Genomic DNA, 22258 nt, shown 5'->3' with positions numbered 1-22258 from the left:
ATGTAAACTTTTTGAGTTTCCAAAATGCTTTCATTGCAATAATATAATCCTTTTTTGGGAGCAAACACTAAAGATGGTTCTTACTTAAAACAAATTATGATCAAGAGTAACAAAAAAAAAAAAAATCACCTTATACTGTTAAGTACGGTAGAGGATCTGTAATGATCTGGGCTCGTTTCTCTTCCAAAAACTCATGATTTTTCTTATTTAAGTTTTGTTTTTTAAGAGAGGAGGACAATTTCACGTCTCCGAAGTAGAACTAATCAGGATTAAACCTCGTAACAACTCAGCCGGTGTTTGTTGAAATGGGATTATTTGTACTACTTAACAAATGTAGAGTTTTTCATGTATTTTGCTGCATAAAAGATGATTCTTAACAACCAAAGAAGGGGTTATAAATACGATGCTTTTGTCACAATATGTAGATTTATGTTCCACTATCAGGTCTGTAGCACAAAGAGAAATGTCAGCAGAGGAGTAGAGATTCAAATTACAGGAAAGTCTGATCCCATAAAGATCTCATAAAGGCCTTTGTGTTTCTTCAGTCCCCATTTCCATCAGAAGTATGTGATGGAAAGAAATAAAAATCCATTAGAAGAAACACATTTAAATGTTTCCCTCAGACATCAAAGCGTGACACGATAGCTGAAATTCAAAGCGTTATCCTCTGAGGGAAGAGTTTGTCAGAGGAAGTCAGGACATGTCCGCCTCATATCGTGTTGTGACGATCAAAGCGAAGGAAAAACTCGTGGTTGAAAAATTACAGCCATCTGGTCGCATTATTTCATGTGAGACAACAAGATTTTGTGGGATTAAATCTCCCCACACCAACCTTCTGGTGTTAAGGTACATCTGCAGCTCAGTGGTTGAGATGAGAGGAGCAGTGAGTGCTTTGAAGGGCACAGGACCAGAGGACGCTGTGCGTGTCAGTTTCTGCTGCTTGCGTCGTGCATCACACATCAGGGAGGTTATTGCGTCTATTGCGGCTCTTCCTCCGGTCCAGTAGGGGTTTTAGTTTGGCCAAGTCCCCCCTGAGGGGTCCAGGTGGCTGCGGCTGCTGCTGCTGCCTCTGTTGAAGCTTCTTGAAGTCTTTTCTCTCTTTACAGTACTGCTGTACAGCCAGATTCTCTGCAGGGCTGAAGGTTTCCAGTAGGGCCTTCGGGTTTAGGGAGCTGGCCCATGCCCAGGGGGACTGCTGCTTGTCTGTCAGAACCTTCACCACGGCTTCACTCAGCACATTCAGACGGACTTTGGCGACGGTGCGTTTGAAGCCATTTTCTGTGGTCAGGCAGTAGTACAGACCCTGGTCGGACTGCTGGACGGAGCGGATCAGAAGGCCGAGCTCCGTGGAGAGGATGCGATCGTTCAGCTTAACCTGCACAAACGAATAGATTGAATGATTTTTACAGTTTTTAACCTTTTTCTAATAAAGTCTAGCTGACGTTTCTGCCAAAGATAAATAAAGAAAACTACGGAAGAGGATTAGGGCCACTGAAAAAAAAAAAGTTAACTGATTTTTAAATTTTATTTCAGTTTAACATGGGAAAAAAGTCAGAATTCTGACTTTAATCTCAGAATTCTGACTTTTTTCTCAGAATTCTGACTTTCTTCTCAGAATTCTGACTTTAATTTCAGAATTCTGACTGAATTCTGACAATAAAAAAGTCAGAATTCTGAGAAAAAAAGTCAGAATTCTGAGATTAAAGTCAGAATTCTGAGATTAAAGTCAGAATTCGGAGATTAATCTCTGAGTTCTGACTTTTTTCTCAGAATTCTGACTACTTTCTCAGAATTCTGACTGAATTCTGACAATAAAAAAGTCAGAATTCTGAGAAAAAAAGTCAGAATTCTGAGATTAAAGTCAGAATTCTAAAGAAAAAAGTCAGAATTCTGAGATTAAAGTCAGAATTCTAAAGAAAAAAGTCAGAATTCTGAGATTAAAGTCAGAATTCTGAGAAAAAAGTCAGAAGTCTGAGATTAAAGTCAGAATTCTGAGAAAAAAGTCAGAATTCTGAGATTAAATTCAGAATTCTGACTTTTTTCCCATTTATATACTGAAATAAAATAAAAAAAAATCAGTTAAAATTGTTTTTTTCAGTGGCCCTAATCCTCTCCCATAGAAAACAGTCTCAAACTCTGGTTAAATTGAATTTATTTACAGGTTTCCTGCAGAATGGAATAGTTTGGAAGTTAATTTAAGAATTTCCCATTCTGAACAAGTGTAAAGAAAAATGAAGTTCATCCAATCATGAGAAAAAAAACATCTTGCATGAAAAAAACTGTAGAAAATATTGAAATATTTTAACCATTTTGACGTCAGAGGCTCTTTAGTTTGTACTTGAGTAGTAAAAACAATTCTATTTACAGGTTTTTGCAGAGAGAATCTAATAATACCATCCAGGGATTTCTTTCTACTATAAAAAATTTAATGACGATACAAAAACCTTCCAGCTAAAGACATTTATTTTGTTCTGTACAGAATTTCACGAAATGCAAAGATGTTTTAATATGGGTTGAGGACAAAAGGCAGAAAGACCAAACTGATCAGCTGGCATAAGTTACGATAGATGTTATGGTGGATGAGGGAGTTTAAAACAACTTGATAAAAAGCTTAAATCACCAAAGCTGCGTTCACACTGCAGCAGTTCAGCCTGTTTGACTCGGACAGACCAGTGATCCATAAGGATTCATCTGCAGTACTTCTAACTGATCTTCATGCATGTATGCAGTGAATCAAATGAGAAAAAAAAGGTTTATTATAATGCAACTATTATCTTAAATAGATGCATCCCTTAGCAGACAACAGGTCTGCATGAAGCATTAGATTTAGATTTATTTGTCATTTTGTTTACACAAAAGAAATTTAGTTTAGAACAGCTCTCTGGACAATTTCTTTTTTTTTAAGTGCAGCCTTTAAAAATAGTAAAATAAATATATAAAAACAGTAATATAAACATATGACTGTAAAAATCAACTAATAAAGCTTCAGCAAAACCACTTCTAGTTCTAAGCTCTGAAATTAAGGATCATATTCTTACATTTTCTACACTGATTGTGCATCGCAACTGATTTATTGGTTGGTAGGTAGGTGCACATATGGCCTTTACATATAATCACTTTAGTCTATGCTTATTTAAATGTATCAAATTGAATGTATATATTTTTTTGATTAATAAATTGTCATTAATTAATCAATCATTTTTAATTGGAAATTAAATAGTTTTTCTTTTTTAAATTAAGTATATTTAATATTTTAATCATGTAGTGCTAGTAAGGAGTGCTGGTCTCCATCTCCAGCTGTCTACGGGCGAGAGGCGGGGGTCATGATCAGGTCGCCAGTCCATCGTAGGGCTATATTAAACTAATAAATATTAAATTACTTATTTCATAGAATATTTATATTTAGGTATTTTCAGATATTTTTACCCTCCATGTACTTTAGGATCACATCAAATTGATTGTAAAAGCCATACTGCCAACCGCCGGGGTCTGGTGACCCTCATGGGGCCCTGATCCCTGTTTAGGGAAACCCTGTATGCATGGTGGGGCTAACTTATGGGGAGCTGCAGGAAATAGGTTTAAAAATTATTTTAAATGAAAAACATCAACCAGACCATGCATTTTTTTAAATATACCTTAACATGTATGAAGAAGCAATTTGGTCGCTTCCATTTGTCATTTTTTTTTATTTTTGCCAAGACTTCCTGAAACACTCTGACGTTCTTGGCTCAAATATTAGTTGAAGAATTTCAGGATAATATAAAAATATTAAAAAAAAGGAAATAATTAAAATAAAGATTTAATTCGATAACAATATTCAAAGTAAGCTTGATGAACTTTACAGATAATAGGAGCTATATTTTTTTTTGGTATCTTGGTAACTAGTCTAGTCAGAATTTTTTCACCTGGCTGAACTTGTGAGATTTATCAGCATGTAGAATTTATTAAAAGAAAAACAAATAATATAGATTATTGTTTTCTAAAACTTTCAATTGTCTGCTATGAAATATACCATACCATTAGGAAAACAGTGACTGTTATAACTGGTTTATGTCACTAAGGAACTGAGCCATATTTTATAAGCATGAGCAGAATTGAGTGTATTATAGTTATAAATGTTCTGCCAGCTCATGTTGTAACCTCAGCTTCAACACTGTGTATAATTTATTCCTAATCTTTTCTGCCATGCATCTAATACATATGCAGAATGAATTCATATGATTTTAGGTTCTGATGGCCAAAATGAAATGCCCTCTAATTAGGCTAAGGGACTTCTAACTTTCAGAATGACGCAGAAACAGGCACAAAAATAAACGTACAGATGGACACTTGGGTGTGAAAGTAGGGTATCGTGTCGCTCTCTGCTGCTCTGATGTAAAAAAGTCGAGCTTCTTCTTCAGGCTAAAAGTCGGATTAATCAATGAGGAGAAAGAGCTTTTTCATATCAGAGTGGAGGTACATGCAATTTTTAGTTTGGTGAAAAGAAAAACATTATATTGAAAGCAGGACTTTGTAAAACCTTAAACAAAAGCTTTTGGTTCATAAGGCTGAGATATTTTTTTAAGAATGTTGTCTTTGGTTTTGAGGAGAAGTTCAGAGATTTTTAAGAGTGTGTTAAAGACAAAATGTGTCCCAGTACAAAAGTACGGTGTTTAATTTCTACACATTTCCGACTTTAAAGTTACAATGCTTTTTTTTTTTTCCAGAATGGAAATCTACGGAGCCCTTAAAGGGACATGGAGGGAAAAAAATAAACTTTTGTACGGGATCTCGCAAAAGTATTGCGAGATCCTGCAAAAGTATTGCGGGATCTCTCAAAAGTATTGCGGAATCTCGCAAAAGTATTGTGGGGTCTCGCAAAAGTATTGCGAGATCTCACAAAAAATAAACTTTTGCGAGATCTCGCAAAAGTATTGCGGGATCGCAAAAGTATTGCAGGATCTCGCAAAAGTTTTGCGGGATCTCGCAAAAGTTTTGCGGGATCTCGCAAAAGTATTGCGGGATCTCGCAAAAGTATTGCAGGATCTCGCAAAAGTATTGCGAGATCTCGCAAAAGTATTGCGAGATCTCGCAAAAGTATTGCTTGATCTCGCAAAAGTATTGTGAGATCTCACAAAAAATAAACTTTTGCGAGATCCCCTCCATGTCCCTTTTAGGGGCTCCGTAAAAATCAAACAAAAATCAAAAACTCATATGGAAAAAGCTGGACACTAATGTAGAAAATAGTAAAGATTTGACATTATTCCAAAAAAAGAAATTTAAAAACAATCCACTGGACTTTGTTTCCAAGTTTGAAGACGTTTAGCTTCCCATCAAGGAAGCTTTTTCAATTCCAAATGTCAGAAATAGCGTCGAGTTCGAGGGTTTAAAAAGTAGCCCAACAAAGCTTCGTTTTTGTTTTGAAAACATGCAAATTGGAACAGACGAAGGGGTCCACCCCTTAAGAATGGGGGTCGTTTGGCTTCTTTTGTTAGCCTGCAATGCCCTGACGCGAAACGTCTTCAAATTTGGAAACAAAGTCCAGTGGATTGTTTTTTATTTTCTTTTTCTTTGGAATAACTATGACCTGAATGACTGAGAACCTTCACCAGCATTTCATATTATTGCACCAATAATAAAATCCAGTGGAATAGGCAATTATGATATAATTAGGCTTTAAAAACTCTTTAAGTCTCGTAAATATGTAAATTTGTAGCTAATGGGTGAAAAAGGGAAATTGGTTTTCCAATCATGTTTTATCTAACTCTGTCTTGTCTGTTTATACTCTCCTAAATATCCTAAAAATAAACTTGTTTAAATTTTTCGAAACCAAATTACCACTGTCATTTTCAGACAGGAATAATATTAATTTGCAAGATATAATGAGTCTAATAATTAACCGTGATTACAAATACATGAATTATATAAGTTATACACTGAAAATTAATTGGTTTCTTCATAAGGAAAAGAATTAAAAGCGTTAGATGATATATCTTGTTTAGGAGTTAAATTCTTATTCTATGTGTCCAGCTTTACTTTTATATTCATAATTCAATCTCTGCATGGAGAGAAAATTTCACTCGTTCTGCAGACGCTTTCACTCAGATTTAGTTAGTTTCCTTTTTTAGGTATAAAATCAAATGGAACATCCAACCGGAGATGTCATTAGTTAAAGGGAAATTCAAAGGGGGAACGGGGTTGAATGTCCACAGCAGGGTCAGCAGGTTATCTGTTTTAAAGCTCTAATTGAGCACAAAAACAAACCTCTGTTCATAAAGCTGAGTGCTGAAGTGCTGTTGTAAGTATAAGGAAGAAAAAGAGAAAAGAATATTAACTTCCAAAGAGCTCCAAAGGACCTCAGGTGGACTATATCCCACATTTTTAAAGAGCAGCAGAGAACAGCGCCGATAAACTAGATGATTTATGTCACTCCATCAGTCAGTTTAGACGCCAACGTTTCATCATCTCTTGCACAATTATGCAGATTTTATTGCAATATTGAATTGATAAATCCTTTATAACACAATTCTAGGAATCCTCAGAGCTTTTTATTCTGAACACCATAAAAATGCTATATCATGTAAATAATCTATGCATTAATCAGCTACATGTTAACAGCCTTTTAGGGCCCTGAGGCTGATCATAAATCACTGACGACTTTTGACATCTTCTGATGTCAGACTGACCTCTTTCCTCCTGTCGTTCTCTCTCTGAATGAGCCAGCGAATGGACGCCTGAGGAGACTTTGGAACGCACTCCAGGAAGGTGGTGTTGTTTTTCACGCTGTACTGCGTTATCTCAGCAGCGTTCCTGTAGGCTGATGAGCAGACATATTCTCAGTCATATGAAAAGGCACATCAGACGTCACTGAGCTGACAGACAGGGAGCCTACAGAATGGCTCTTATAGGAGCGACTGTGAGACGTTGACATGAAGCTTAGCTTCACTCTTTAGTGGCTCATCGAAAGCAAACATGTTTTACACAAAATAATCGCTTCAAACCAACTCTGCTTCCATCCTGTTGTTCTGCTGGAGTTGAAATTCCTCAGTAAATCAGCTGGATGCATGAAGAGATAAGGACTAAATAGTGGCAATGCTAATATGGCATTGCTAATATACAGTGCTGTGGTGGAAAACAGGCAGGCAAATAAAAAAAAAATTAACTAAGAACCAAATTGAAGAGCAAGAATTTGTCAATTTAAGGATAACTAGCAATTAGGTTACATCTCTCTGTTTGTGCCTAAATGTGTGTAGAAAACCTTTAAATTTGAATACAACTGTTATTGGAGTAAGATGAATTCAAACTGGAGAGTCACGCCGAGAAAAGTTGCAATTAGAAAATATTTAATTTATTTATACAGGTAACAGAATCATATTACTCAAAATGTTTCTATCTGAGGAAAACCAGCTGACTGTATCGACTCATTGACTTTCTGCAATCCCTCACACTGAGCATGCTTGTAGCGACAGTGGAGAGAAAAACTCCCTTTTAACAAGAAGAAACCTCCAGCAGAACCAGGCTCAGTGTGAGCGGCCATCTGCTAAAACCGACTGGCGTTCAAGGAGACAGATGCAGATTAAGACATGAATTAAATAAGGTCTTTGGCGCTCGGGCCCTGGCAGAAGATTTTGATGCTGTGAATCAACACACATTTGGATGAGTAACCTAGGAAATTATTAGAGTAGTCTTCCCCAGGGGCATGGTTATTTGTGGTGGAAAAAGCCAGAGGATGAGCGGGACTGAGAATAATCTGAGGGAGATGGGGGGGTGGGGGTGGGTAAATGTTTGTTTGTGTGCAAAAGAGAGAAGCTAGAACAGGAGCTAAATGAAGGGGGTATTGTAAGATGATTGGCTTTGGAGACGGTATGACCACCGAGCTGATTGGCTGGAGCTGAACAAGGGATATTGCAGGTGGTTCAGGTGAAGCTGAACCACCTATCTTCCAGATTGAATTTACATTTAAGCTCCATCTCCCAGATCTTGTACATCCTCACCTAAAATCCTGTAGAGTCCTGATATCTATAAATTAAATCTCTCAGATGTGCAGTTTTCTCCTAATTTATAGTCCATACGTTTCCTTTTCCATTTAGGCCAAATATAAAATGGTTCACGTAGAAGTTTCGTTGCTTTGATCTTTTAAATTTGGGTCATCTTCTGTGGAAAAATTAACTTCAAGTTTGTTTATTTCAGACATACAAGTATATAATAAAGACAGTATATGTCCATATAACATAAATTAAAACAATCTGAAAAGGGTGTATTGGCAGAAGCAAGAAACTTTACAAAACTTACATTGGACTAGAAATCAAAGAAAAAAATAAATAGATGGCTACCGTTTATAATACATACCAATGTATGATTTTAGAAAAAAAATATTATTCTACAATAACTTTTTTTGTTTTTAACAAACCCAATGTCTTACTGATCTTAATTGACTTCACATATTTCATAATCTTTTATTAAATTTTTTTAAAATATGTTTTTAAACTGTGTTAAAGGAATAGTACACTCAAAACATGATTAGCCTTCATTTTCTACTCACCTCCATGCTGAACAACACTCTGGAGTACTTTTTTGATATCTCAAATGCATCTGGAGATCTGGGAGGCTTCTTGCTGTCTGCTGACATTCAAATAATGGAGGTCTATGGCGCCCGAGGCAGAAAGGTCCATAAAAGTTCACAAAAAACGTGTCAATATTCCTCCATACTGCTCGTCCAATGTATTCCAAGTGTCCTGAGTGGGTAGCGTCCAGAATCTACTCGAAACGAAGTCATTTAGAATGTTTTTAGAGCATAAACAGTAGTGTATAGGATTTCCTGAAAACGCGTTCATGACGCTACGGAAACCGCGGCAGACCAAACCAGATGAAAGTGCGCATTCAGCTCGGCAAAGAACTTATGCTCTTCCTCAACACTGAAGTCCTCAGACATTTTTTTTTCGTTGTTTCATTCTTTGCACAGGTAAACAGCACATTTCTTCTTCTACACTTGCATTATCGGCAGAGCAGACGCTGAATGCGCACTTTCATCTGGTTTGGTCTGCCGCGGTTTCCGTAGACTCGTGAACGCGCTTTTAGGAAATCCTATATACTACTGTTTATGCTCTAAAAACATTCTAAATGACTTCGTTTCGAGTAAATTATGGACGCTACCCATTCAGGACACTTGGAATACATTGGATGAGCAGTATGGAGGAATATTGACACGTTTTTTGTGGACTTTTATGGACCTTTCTGCCTCGGGCGCCATAGACCTCCATTATTTGAATGTCAGCAGACAGCAAGAAGCCTCCCAGATCTCCAGATGCATTTGAGATATCAAAAAAGTACTCCAGAGTGTTGTTCAGCATGGGGGTGAGTAGAAAATGAAGGCTAATCATGTTTTGGGTGTACTATTCCTTTAATGTTATACAATCATTTAGCTCCTGATCTAATTTGTTCCATACATCAACCCCAATAAAACTAAACATTTTATACCCTCTCAGATCATAAGCACTTTTAACTTTGACTGCCACAGTTAATCAGCTTAGAATTTAAAATATCCTAGTTTAGAGAGTTGATGGTGCAATGAAAACCATCCACATCCATTTGAACATTAGCAGACCCACGGCATCATGGATGCCTACCCTACATAAAGGTTCTGACGTGCTTTTAATCATTTATCTTTTGTTTGAACCTGGACACGTTTGGATCGCTCACCTTGTTTTATTTTTTCCTTAAAAATAAAACAAGGTTAAATCTCCTTAAATCTCAGCCTCATATGACCAAACCCCACAGTTGGAGTTCATTTCCCTTCAGAATACAGTAAACTCTTGACTTTTAAGCTTGTTGAGGTAGAACCAAACATATGGAGCAAATTTTGCTGCATTCTTTTTGAAATAAATATTTGAAAAAAATGCTATTTGGGAAAACAGCAGAGTTACTCTGAAAACCTTTTTTTCTTCAAAGATTAATTTATGGAATGCATTTTTTTCAACCAAATTTCCTTTTACAAAACATGTTTGTAACAATAATGGAACAAAATGTCCTCCATATAAAGTTTTAAAGTTTCACAAAGTGAATTTTCGATTTCCAAGATAAGCAATACACTGGAAAAATTATCTAGAAATAAGTAAACGTTTCTTAAATTAAGTGTATTTACCCTTATTTTGAGTAGGTAAATGAGGTAGTTTGCCAGTGGAATGAGTATTTTTACTCTTAAAATAAAAATATTTATATAAAATGCACTTGAAAAAAGACAATGCAATTGCGTTTTCTTATTATAAATGTAAATTGCCTTGTTCTATTGGCAAAATGTCTCTTTTAGCTCCTCAATCCAAGTACAAATGCACTTATTGAAAAAAAAGACTTGTCTAGATTTTGATTTTTTTCCAGTGTAGCAATCACCCAGAAGGTTTTTCACAGATCTAGTTACTATAAACTTTATTTTGCCCTTATTGTAGATTAAAGGAACTTTATCTTTACAAATTGATGATTAAACTTCGTCATCTAGAAGTAAATAATCACTCGTCTGTCCAATTTTGAACAGGAGCTTTGAAGAATAGATCTATATGATCCTGCCTCTAACATATTCTTAAGAAAATGGAGGTAATGAATTTATAGATCAAATATTTTTAGCATAAAGACTTTTATTTTAGATAAACTGCTGGGAGCTAATAGGTGTGGCACAAGATTTTTCTTCTGTAATCAATAATTAAACACTACATCTAATAAAAATGTATATTTATGTAATATTACAGATCATTTTCAACATAAATAGTAGTATTTTTTTACTGGAGGTACCAATAATAATGCAATGATTATTTATAAATGAGCAAAGACTTTTTATGAGTTGATTTTGTTCTTTTTAATTAGCAGCAACAGAATTAAGATGTAATCCATGTTTTAAAGTGACTTTAGATCAACTGCTTTAATACCTTTTAAATTGAAACCTCTGCATTGAGTGAGTGGATTTCCGTGCATTATATCCTGCCTCCTGCTTCTCCTTAAAAAAAAAAAAAGAAAACAGAAAAAACACAGTAAGAATAAAGCACATAAATCCATGACAAAATACACAGTAATAAGAATCCTTCCGTTCTGTTTAAGACGGTTTTGGTGCGAAAGCCGTGTGCACTCATATGCAACAGCTTGGAGGAAGGGGCATGTAAACAGCTGACACATTTCAGAGCAGTTTGAGCCGAAAAACAGAAATTCTGCCTTTTGTTCTGGGACCAAACTAAACTTAACCCGCCTCCGACCCAATCATCTGGAGACCAGCAGCCGGAGCTCAAAGAGACTGCAGACGTTTCCGTTTAAAGGAGAGGTGTCGTTCATTTCTGCTCGTCTGAGTTTTGTTTTGATGGGAAAGGAGGGGAAACAAATGGAATTTGTGACATGGCTCACACTCAAATGGATCCCAGTCATGTGGACAGCTTGTTCCATTCTCTGCTGAATGGAGCATGCATCAGCTGCTGAACCCAATCTGGTCTGCTCCTTGATTTAATTAATGTTGTAACTTATTAATTACGACACTCAAATAGGAGAAAGACAAAAAAAATAAAATAAAAACACTTTGCAGGACTATTCACTGCAAAAACGATCTAGAAATAAGTAAAAATTTCTTAAATTAAGTGTATTTACCCTTAATTTGAGTAGGTAAATGAGATAGTTTGCCAATGGAATGAGTAATTTTACTCTTAAAATAAGATAATTAGATCATATGCACTTGAATAAGACAATGCAATTGTGTTTTCTTATTTTAAGTGTAAATTGTCTTGTTCCATTGGCAAAATGTTTCTTTTACCTCCTCAATTCAAGAACAAATGCACCTATTTTAAGAAAAAATTACTTATATAGATTTAGATTTTTTGCAGTGTTCACACCACTTAATCTATAGATAAAATCACAGACTTTTTCTTTTTCTTTTATTAAGATGAGTTAAAACCTTAATCAAAAAGACACCCTGATTGTTGCTTAGCAGCATTATGCTGTGGGGGTTATTTTGGTTTCAGCAAGGGTAGTAAAAATAGAGTTGATGGGAAAACTGCGGGTCTCTACACTGCAAAAAAATTAACACCTTGATAAGTCATTCTTTCTTAAAATAAGTGCATTTGTTCTTGAATTGAGGAGATAAAAAGATACATCTTGCCAATGGAACAAGACAATTTAGATTTAAAATAAGAAAACACAATTGCATTGTTTATTTCAAGTGAATATTATCTAATTATCTTATTTTAAGAGTAAAAATACTGATTCAATTGGCAAACTATCTCATTTACCTACTCAATTTAAGGGCAAATACACTTAATTTAAGAAATTTGCACTCATTTCTAGATCGTTTTTTGGATTTGATCAGAAAATGGACTTAACTGGAAAAAATCGAAATCTAGATAAGTCATATTTTCTTAAAATAAGTGCATTTGTTCTTGAATTGAGGAGGTAAAAGAGACATTTTGCCAATGGAACAAGACAATTTACACTTAAAATAAGAAAACACAATTGCATTGCCTTAGTTCAAGTGCATTTGATCTAATTATCTTATTTTAAGAGTAAAAATACTGATTCCATTGGCAAACTATCTCATTTACCTACTCAAATCAAGGGTTTGCACTTATTTCTAGATTGTTTTTTGGATTCAATCAGAAAATGGGCTGAAATTATGTCACAAATTCATGTGTAGTTAGAAAAAAACCCACATCAAAAGCATTTACTAATTTCTTTCTTCAGAATTTTGCAGGAAATTGCATCACTCTAACCCAGCTGGGAACAAAATATAGAAAAGAGGAAGGAGTGTATTTGGAAGGAATTTTCTTCACTGGAAAAACAATCTAGAAATGTGTGATAATTTCTTAAGTTAAGTGTATTTACCCTTAATTTGAGTAGGTAAATGAGGTAGTTTGCCAAGGGAATGATTATTTTTACTCTTAAAATAAGATGTTTAGATAAAATGCACTTGAAATAAGACAATTCAATTGTGTTTTCTTATTTTAAATGTAAACTGTCTTGTTCCATTTGCAAAATGTCTCTTATACCTCCTCAATCCAAGAACAAAGGCACTTATTGTAAGAAAAAATTACTTATCTAGATTTAGATTTTTTCCAGTGTTGCATTAATGCAAGGTGCTATGAGCCAGAAATTTCAAATAAAGAAACAGTAAAATCATATGTGCAAAAATATGGAGACAAAAATATTGCGATAACTTTAAATGTTCCAAAGCGAATCTCGGTGCAGAAGAAATGCTCCATCTTCAACTAGACGCTTACACAGCTAAAGTTCAGCCTCCATCTGCCTCTGCATCATCAGCTTCCTGACAGCAGCAGCAGCAGCTGGTAAGGCTGGAGGAGCATCACCATCTCATCTCAAGTCAGAAAATATGAAAAGTGTCTCTTTTTTGACATATTTTTAGATTTCTTTCATGGGTAGATCATATAAACCTGCAGACCCTAAAGCTTGAATAGCCGTCTACCTTTTCCCGGTGGGATAGAAGCGAGAGCAACTGAGTCCATCCCAGGCGCAGTAGGGGTCTCTGGCGAGGCAGCAATCGGCGCAGGCCGAGCCGTAGGCGTCACAACGGTGCAGGGAGACCTGCGAGACCCCGAAGTCCGAGCTGACGTACAGCTGTTGCTGCAAAAGCAAACAGTTCAAATGTCAGTCCCTTGTTTGTCTTAATAAGTGGTCGGCTGACAGGAAAAATGAGGCGTAGTGCCCAAAAAGTTACTTCCTCTGCCTCTGGGATCTCCCCAGGAGATTTTATTTTTTTTTTTTTCCTCATTACACATGTCTTTAGACAACAAATAATGTTTCAACCAATGTAACTTGTCCAGTAATGAAAGGAGAAACGGTTCAGGATGCTTACTTTTTTTGGAGAGATTCTCAAATTTGTAACAGGAGCTTGATTCTGGAAGAAGAGCAAACAGCAGAGAAGTGAAATTTGCTGGAAAACATTAATCTTAATGTCTTTTAACAAACCTGCTGCTGCACTGGAAAGAATTGACATCTAGATAATACATTTTTTCTTAAAATAAGTGCATTTTTTCTTGAATTGAGGAGATAAAAGAGACATTTTGCCAATGGAACAAGACAATTTACACTTAAAATAAGAAAACACAATTGCATTTTTGTATTTTAAGTGTATATTATCTCATTATCTTATTTTAAGAGTAAAAATGCCGATTCCATTGGCAAACTATCTCATTTACCTACTCAAATTAAGGGTAAATACACTTATATTAAGACATTTTTACTTATTTCTAGATCGTTTTTCCAGTGTGCACATTATTTGGCTCTTATCAAAATTAAAAAGTTACATTGCAAAAAATGTAAATCTAATTAAGTCACTTTTTCTTAAAATAAGTCAATTTTTTCTTGAATTGAGGGGGTAAGTGAGACATTTTGCCAATGAAACAAGATAATTTCCACTTGAAATAAGAAAAAAGAACTGCATTGTCTTATTTCAAGTGCATATTATCTAATTAACGTATTCCAAGAGTAAAAATACTTATTTTATTGGCATACGATCTTAATTTCCTGCTTTAAATTAAGAGTAAATTCACTTAATTTAAGACATTTTCACTTATTTCTAGATCATTTTTGCAGTGTATATTAAAAAATTTTAAATAATGCATATTGTTTTAAGACATTATTTCTAATCTTCAGAGTTCAGCATGCTCATTTCAAGATTTAAAACTTTTAAATCAAATAAAATGATTGCATGGACAGATGATTTCAGTTGGTTTCAGTAGTTTTTACTGTGTTTTAGTTTAGTTCTTTTTTATTTTAGACACCTATTTTTTTGCAGTGTGTTGCTTTAAACTATTAGCAGTCCTTGGAAAAATACATTTCCACTGCTAAGATCATTTTAGTATAACAACAGAAGTGGAAACTTCCTCTAAAATAAACTTCTCCACGCCTCTTTAAAGAAATATTGATCATTGAGGATTCCACAGACTGCTGCCGTCCAGGTGCTGTTTGGGAATCAAAGGAGCTGGGAGCGCCTGGATGTGATCAGATCAGACAGCGATCGGAATTTAAGAGATTTCAATAAAACATGTAAAAAAAAAAAAGGTCACGCAGGGTAACAGCCAGACTTCTACATCTGCCGGTCTGTTCTGCATCAGCCTCAGTGTCAAACTGTTTCTGTATCTGCACATTTTTTTAGATTTTCACAAGAGACACAAAAAAAGGAGGAATTCAGACCTTAAACACTTCCAGCTCCTCCAGGATCAGATCTTCATGCAGCGATTGGTTACTTGGCAGCACAATCACCTTCTGTATTGTCCCTTTGTCTGACAGCGGAGAGAGAAGCAATTAGATGCATCGAAATGTAAATCAAGGATTTTAACAAGTAGGAACCCTGAAAATAAGAAAGAAATCTCATAATCTGGCTTCAGAGGTAAAGGACAACATATATGCATCAGCCCAATACCAGGGGTGGAAAGAAACGAATTACATTTACTCATGTTACTGTAATTGAGTACTTTTTATGAGTAATTTGTAATTTTCTGAGTAGTTTTGGAAATATGTACTTTTTACTTTTACTTGAGTAAATTTTAACCTAAGTAGTTTTACTTTCGCTACATTTAAAACCCCCTCACGTTACTGAGTAAAAAAAAATAATAAAAAAAAAATACTGATGGTGACAAAATTAAATGCGGCCAGTAATTTAAACCCCTGTGTTACGGATCCGACACTTAATCGCCATTAAAAAATAGAAGAAGACTTTTGACCTTTAACAGCACTTTATTTACACAATTCAAACATATAAACAATTGATGTAAAAACAAGTGTCAGTTAAAAATCACTATTAAAGTAAAACAAGTTTCAGTTAAAATCATTAAATGAGAAGCTTGTTAATAACAGTGGCATCCTGTAGCGTTTTAGTTTGATTTCTGGTATCTTTTGGGCATTTTGAAAACTTTAAAATGTAGTTTAAATTTCTTTTTTCCTATCATGGTGTTGTCTGTTAGACAGTATGACTGAAAATTGTTTGCACTTTATGGTACATGTTGTGACTGTCCTTGTGCTGTGAGGAAGTATGTTCTTTAGCCCAGCTGATCTTTTGCAAGTGTGGATGTCCACTGAAATACGCCTTGAAATCGATTAAAACACCTTGTGCTCAATTCGATTCATGACTCATCGTTTTTTTATGGTGGCCCTGAAGTGCAAACTGCAACTACAAATCTAAAAGCGCAACTACATTAAGGAAATCGCAACTACATAAAGCAAAGCGCAACTACATTAAGGAAAACACAATTACATTAACCTACCGGAAAAGGTAGGTACCAGTGGGAAACATGAGACATCGCTGATTGGACGACGGGGCCGTTTGACCCTTGAACCGGAAGTCATTCTGCCTGCTGCGACTTTTGAAAACATGGATATTGTCGGCGCCCCAAACATAGCTGCCGTTATCCAGGAATATTTTGAATCAGGACATACGTACGAGGTGATACTGGATATGCTCAAGACTAATCATGAAATTTCAGTTAGTTTGCGTACACTGAAGACACACTTAAAAGAAGCTGGACTGTTCAGACGACGCAACTTCCGGTTCAAGGGTCAAACGGCGCCGCTGTCCAATCACCGATGTCTCATGTTTCCCACTGGTACCTACCTTTTCCGGTAGGTTAATGTAATTGTGTTTTCCTTAATGTAGTTGCGCTTTGCTTTATGTAGTTTTGTTTTTCTTAATTTAGTTGCGCTTTGCTTTATGTAGTTGCGATGTTGCGATTTCCTTAATGTAGTTGGGCTTTGCTTTATGTAGTTGCGATTTCCTTAATGTAGTTGGGCTTTGCTTTTATGTAGTTTTGTTTTTCTTAATGTAGTTGCGATTTCCTTAATGTAGTTGCGGTTTGCTTCATGTAGTTGCGATTTCCTTAATGTAGTTGCGCTTTGCTTCATGTAGTTGCGATTTCCTTAATGTAGTTGCGCTTTGCTTTATGTAGTTTTGTTTTTCTCAATGTAGTTGCGCTTTGCTTCATGTAGTTGCGATTTTCTTAATGTAGTTGCGCTTTGCTTTATGTAGTTTTGTTTTTCTTAATGTAGTTGCGCTTTGCTTTATGTAGTTTTGTTTTTCTTAATGTAGTTGCACTTTTAGATTTGTAGTTGCAGTTTGCACTTCAGGGCCACCGTATTTTTTGCATTAAATAACTCAAAGTAACTAAGTAACTTTTACTCAAATTACATTTTAAATGAAGTAATTTTGTACTTTTACTTGAGTAAATTTTGATGGGTAATTTTACTTTTACTCTGAGTAGAATTTAGGCAAAGTATAGATACTTTTACTCAATTACAATTTTTTAGTACTCTTTCCACCTCTGCTCAATACTCCCAGCACTGCCGCCATCTTTATAATCATCTGTGGTGTCAGGATCTGGAACAAGAAGGCGAGGAGGAGTAAAAGAAACAGCTCTTGCTAACAGCTGATAAGAACATCTCCCACATCCCTGAGTCAGAGCGCGGCTCCAGGAGCAGATAAGGTTACATGATGCTGGCTTCTCCTCAGGAATCCAAGCAGGAGCAACAAACAGGAGGGAGGAGGCGCTGGATAAACACCAGCAGCTGCATGTTTAATCCAAACCTGCACATCCTGAAACCCTCAGAAATAAACCAACCATATGTACCGCATGTAAATACAAGTGAGGTACTTGAGGAATCATAATAGTCTCTACATTACACTGGAAAAAAATCGAAATCTAGATGAGTAATTATTACTTAAATTAAGTGCATTTGTTCCTTGATAGAGGAGGTAAAAGTGACATTTTGCCAATGGAACAAGACAATTTAATCTAATTATCTTATTTTAAGAGAAAAAAAATACTCATTCCATTGGCAAACTATCTCATTTACCTACTCAAATTTAGGGTAAATATACTTAATTTAAGGAACTTTTTACTTATTTCTAGATTGTTTTTCCAGTGTAGTAAAGACCTCCACTGCAAAAAAATTTAATCTCAATAAGTAACTTTCTTAAAATAAGTGGATTTTTTCTTGAATTGAGGAGGTAAGTGAGACACTTTGCCAATAGAACAAGACAATTTACATTTAAAATAAGAAAAAACAATTGCTTTGTCTTATTCCAAGTGCATATTGTCTAACTATGTTATTTTAAGAGTAAAAATACTCATTCCATTGGCAAACAGTCTTATTTACCTGCTCAAATTAAGGCTAAATACACTTAATTTAAGAAATTTGTACGTATTTCTAGATTGTTTTTGCAGTGTCATAATCATTTGCTTGTGGTCCTTTGGGCCCACGCACTGCTGCAGAGCACCTGAGATAAAAGACCTGAGGGGATTTATCATTTTCTTCATGTCTCGTTTTCTTTTTTTATTCTGAGCTTCATCTATTTCATCTTTTTTCCCTTAAGCTTGTGTCACTTTACATTTTCTATGCAGCCTTTTGAGTCATCTCAGCCCTCTCAATAATGACTCATTATGAATCATTTTGAATATTGATGTGTTCACCAATAGTGATCTTCACAATCTGGAAGGTTTCTGAGCCATCTACACTTTTTCTACTCATCTGCCATGTAAGTAATATGTAAATCTGAAGCTTTTATTCATTTGCTTTTGCAAAATACTTATATGATCTATTGAAACCGTTATGAAATGATTAAGTTTACCCTTTGTAAATATGTGCATGATAAAAACCTTACTGAAGTCTATAAAGTTTAGTACATCTTTATCTTTTTGTGAAACCACACAGAAACATGTGTCCAGATGAACTGCACTGGAAAAAATCAAAATCTAGACGAGTCATTTTTTTCTTAAAATAAGTGCATTTGCTCTTGGATTAAGGTAGTAAAAGAGACATCTTGCCAATGGAACAAGACAATTTACACTTAGAATAAGAAAACAGAATAGCATTGTTTAATTTCAAGTGCATATTATCTAATTATCTTATTTATCAGAGTGAAAATACTAATTTCATTGACAAACTATTTCATTTACCTACTCAAATTAAGGGGAAATACACTTAATTTAAGACATTTTTACTTATTTCTAGATCGTTTTTCCAGTGTGGAGGTCATTCACCAAATTCTTTTCATGTTTGCATCGACTGTAGATTGAAGGATGTTTATGCACTGCAAAAAATTGAGATCTAAGTAAGTTTATTTTTCTTTAAAAAAAATAGCATTTCTTTCTTGAATTAAGCAGTTAAGTGATACACTTTGCCAATGGGATAAGGCAATTTACATCTAAAATAAGAAAAAACAATTGCGTCGTCTTATTCCAAGTGGATATTATCTAGTTATCTTATTTTAAGAGTAAAAATTCTCATTCCATTGGCAAATCTTATTATTTACTTGCTTGAATTATGCTAAATACACTAATTTTTAGACATTTTTACTGGTTTCCAGATCGTTTTTGCAGTGTATGATCTATTGAAACTGTTATGAATTTGTCTTTAAATGATTAAGTTTACCCTTTGTAAATATGTGCATGCTAAAAACCTTACTGAAGTCTATAAAGTTTAGTACATCTTTATCTTTTTGTGAAACCACACAGAACCATATGTCCAGATGAACTGGAGGTCATTCACCAAATTCTTTTCATGTTTGCATCGACTGTAGATTGAAGGATCTTTATGCACTGCAAAAAATTGAAATCTAAGTAAGTTCATTTTTCTTTAAAAAAAGAGCATTTCTTTCTTGAATTAAGCAGTTAAGTGATACACTTTGCCAATGGAATAAGGCAATTTACATCTAAAATAAAGTGGATATTATCTAATTATCTTATTTTAAGAGTAAAAATACTAATTCCATTGGCAAATCTTATTATTTACTTGCTTGAATTATGCTAAATACACTAATTATAAGACATTTTTACTCGTTTCCAGATCGTTTTTGCAGTGTGTGAACATTTACTTCGCTGCAGCCAATCAAAGTGGTTTAATATGTGTATTTTGTGCCTTTCTTTAGGTGATGGAGTTTGGTTAAAAGTTGAAAATAAATGTAAATTTTTTTCTTTAATTTGTGAGAAAACCCTTTTATTCTGAGCCAGCAAAGCTAATCTTTCAGTATAGGAGACAGCATCCTTATTAGAATCCTTGCAAAAAAAAAAAAAAAAAAAATCTTAATTTAGACTTTTCTCACTCTTTTCAATATAAATCAAAGGTTTACAACATGTTTAATGTAAAGTAAAGTTAGGTAAAAAAAAAAAAAAGCATTTTACTATTTAGATATAGAATCCCTCTTCAGATATCTTTTTGTTTCTAAAATGTTTACTTTAATAAATATTATGTAATTATCTCATTTTAAGAGTAAAAATACTAATTAAAATGGCAAATCTTATTTATTTGCTTGAATTATGCTAAATACACTAATTTTAAGACATTTTTACTCGTTTCCAGATCGTTTTTTGCAGTGTGTGAACATTTACTTCGCTGCAGCCGTTTCATATTTGAAGAAAATCTACATCATTGACGCTGATAGTCACATGTTCTCTTGTTCTTCCTTTCCTTAGATATGAGAGTGAGAAATTCATCTCCACTGAGGCGTATTCATCCCCTCGAGAAACAAGAAATCACACACTTATGATGAATAATTCCTAGAAATCGTTTTTTTCCCCCATGTTCAGTAAAATCTGAGATTCTGCTGCTAATATAATCTTAAATCAGAAGGGTGTGAAGGAAGATGGAAGGGGTTCATCCTATAGCTACATTAATAAAAGGTTTATTTGCACAAGTTTTATTCACTTTTAATCTAACCAATCTGGACCTTTCTGCTCTGGGCTGTTTTATGTCTATTTATGAGGTCATGCAATGTGCACTTTGAGCAAAATTAAGAACAGGTACAGGTAATCAGTTTACATCACATATTCCTCAAATGGATGCAGTGATTTGAGCTTTCGTCCTTGTGTTATCAGTTTCGCTGCAACACCCTCTGCATGCAATAATCTGTGATATCCGCTTATCTGATAACCGTCTGTTGCAACAGGACTCTACTTAGAAACCATAAAACATCTTAGAGATAGGAGAATAAAAGCTGCTGCATCACTCTTAGTTGCCCAGTTATATGGGTATAAAGTTGAAGGAAAATGCTTTAGTTACAAATTCAGGAATAAAAGAAAGGAAAAAAAGTTTTACTTATTAATGATTCCACTTATAAATTATTTGCAGGTAGGATTTTTTTAAAGCTTTAATCAGTGGGATTCAGAGCACATGCTTTTTTTAGATGCATAAGAGTCCAAATTTAAGATTTATTCATTATTTATAACAACTTTTGAATAAACCGTATGTTAAAACAAAGTGTGTTTAGTATAGAATAGAATTCAACTTTATTTTCATTGCACTGTTACGAGTACCAAGCAAAGAAATGTGGTTTGCATCTATCCAGAAGTGCTATACAGGATATACATATTATTACAGGTGTATGTACAAGAAGTAATAGTTAGGGACTGTAAAAAGTTATTTTCTAAGTATAAATATGAATATGGGAGCTACATGCACAGATTATATAGATTATACAAATTTTTAATGGGGAAGAAATTCATTTTTTTATGCTAGAGGGAGTTCAGTAGATTTATTGGCAGAAGAAAGACAACTGAGTGTTTTTAAATTTGAAAACAATATATTTTCTTTCAGGTTTGCCGTAAACTAGATGATTTTTAATGAACTGAGTTTTATTTAAGTATCCAAGCTGGATATTTTTTTTTATTTAATCTGGATTTTAGAGAAATATTCGTAGGAATATAATCTTGGTTTAATCAAAAGATGGTTACAGATATGTCAGCATCTGTTCCATCTGCGGGTCACCCGTACCTGTGCCCAGGAACAGCACCTGGTAGTTGCCGTCTGCAGCCATGACCTGGTCCACGGCCACAGAGGTGTATCTGTAGGCAGCTCCGGTACGAACCACCAGGGGTCTCCTTCCCACCGGGTAGATGGCGTTAAACATGACAGGATGATTTCGTACAAAGTTCACCACATCATCTGGGAATTCCTTTGTTGTGTGTATGTCAGGTGTAAAGGCTCCTCCGGGACACTAGAGAGGCAGAGATAACATCCTGCTCAGGTTCAAAGCTCTTAAAGATCAAACTCTGTCACCGTCATAACTGATGGTTAGAAAGCAAATCTTCCAATATATGGTTTAGTTTCCCTCTAATATGCACATCATAATTTTCTCCACTCTATAAGGATATTATTTCAGTTTGATTAATTGACAGCTTCAGTAAACCACCTTTCTATAATCTCTTTACTGTAATGCTGCAAGATTGATTTGATTTCTTATACGAGGAGAGGGAAACCCTCTGAAAAAGGCATAAAAGTTAAATCCTTACATAACTTCCTCATTTTGAAT

The 22258-nt window shown here is 34.8% G+C and overlaps 1 protein-coding gene across 1 annotated transcript in view; it reads right to left on the bottom strand.

Annotated features, from left to right (window-relative positions):
- Window positions 1-521: 521 nt before the first annotated feature.
- The window catches only part of sema3c (sema domain, immunoglobulin domain (Ig), short basic domain, secreted, (semaphorin) 3C), an 84504-nt gene continuing 62767 nt past the window's right edge, over window positions 522-22258 (bottom strand). Inside the window, exons 12-18 of the mRNA XM_038281360.1 lie at window positions 21721-21943; window positions 15154-15242; window positions 13814-13855; window positions 13424-13581; window positions 10896-10963; window positions 6666-6796; window positions 522-1375 (exon numbers count right to left, since the gene is read on the bottom strand). Of these exons, the coding sequence (XP_038137288.1) occupies window positions 953-1375; window positions 6666-6796; window positions 10896-10963; window positions 13424-13581; window positions 13814-13855; window positions 15154-15242; window positions 21721-21943 (1134 nt within the window). The 3' untranslated portion in view covers window positions 522-952. The remainder of the gene's footprint in view (window positions 1376-6665; window positions 6797-10895; window positions 10964-13423; window positions 13582-13813; window positions 13856-15153; window positions 15243-21720; window positions 21944-22258) is intronic.

This window comes from Cyprinodon tularosa, unplaced genomic scaffold, assembly GCF_016077235.1.
Source record: "Cyprinodon tularosa strain WSP-4 unplaced genomic scaffold, ASM1607723v1 ctg17, whole genome shotgun sequence".
In the NCBI taxonomy this organism is placed as follows: Eukaryota; Metazoa; Chordata; class Actinopteri; order Cyprinodontiformes; family Cyprinodontidae; genus Cyprinodon; species Cyprinodon tularosa.
Note: the sequence above shows the minus strand (reverse complement) of the source record. Positions and strands in the feature narration are given on the sequence as shown.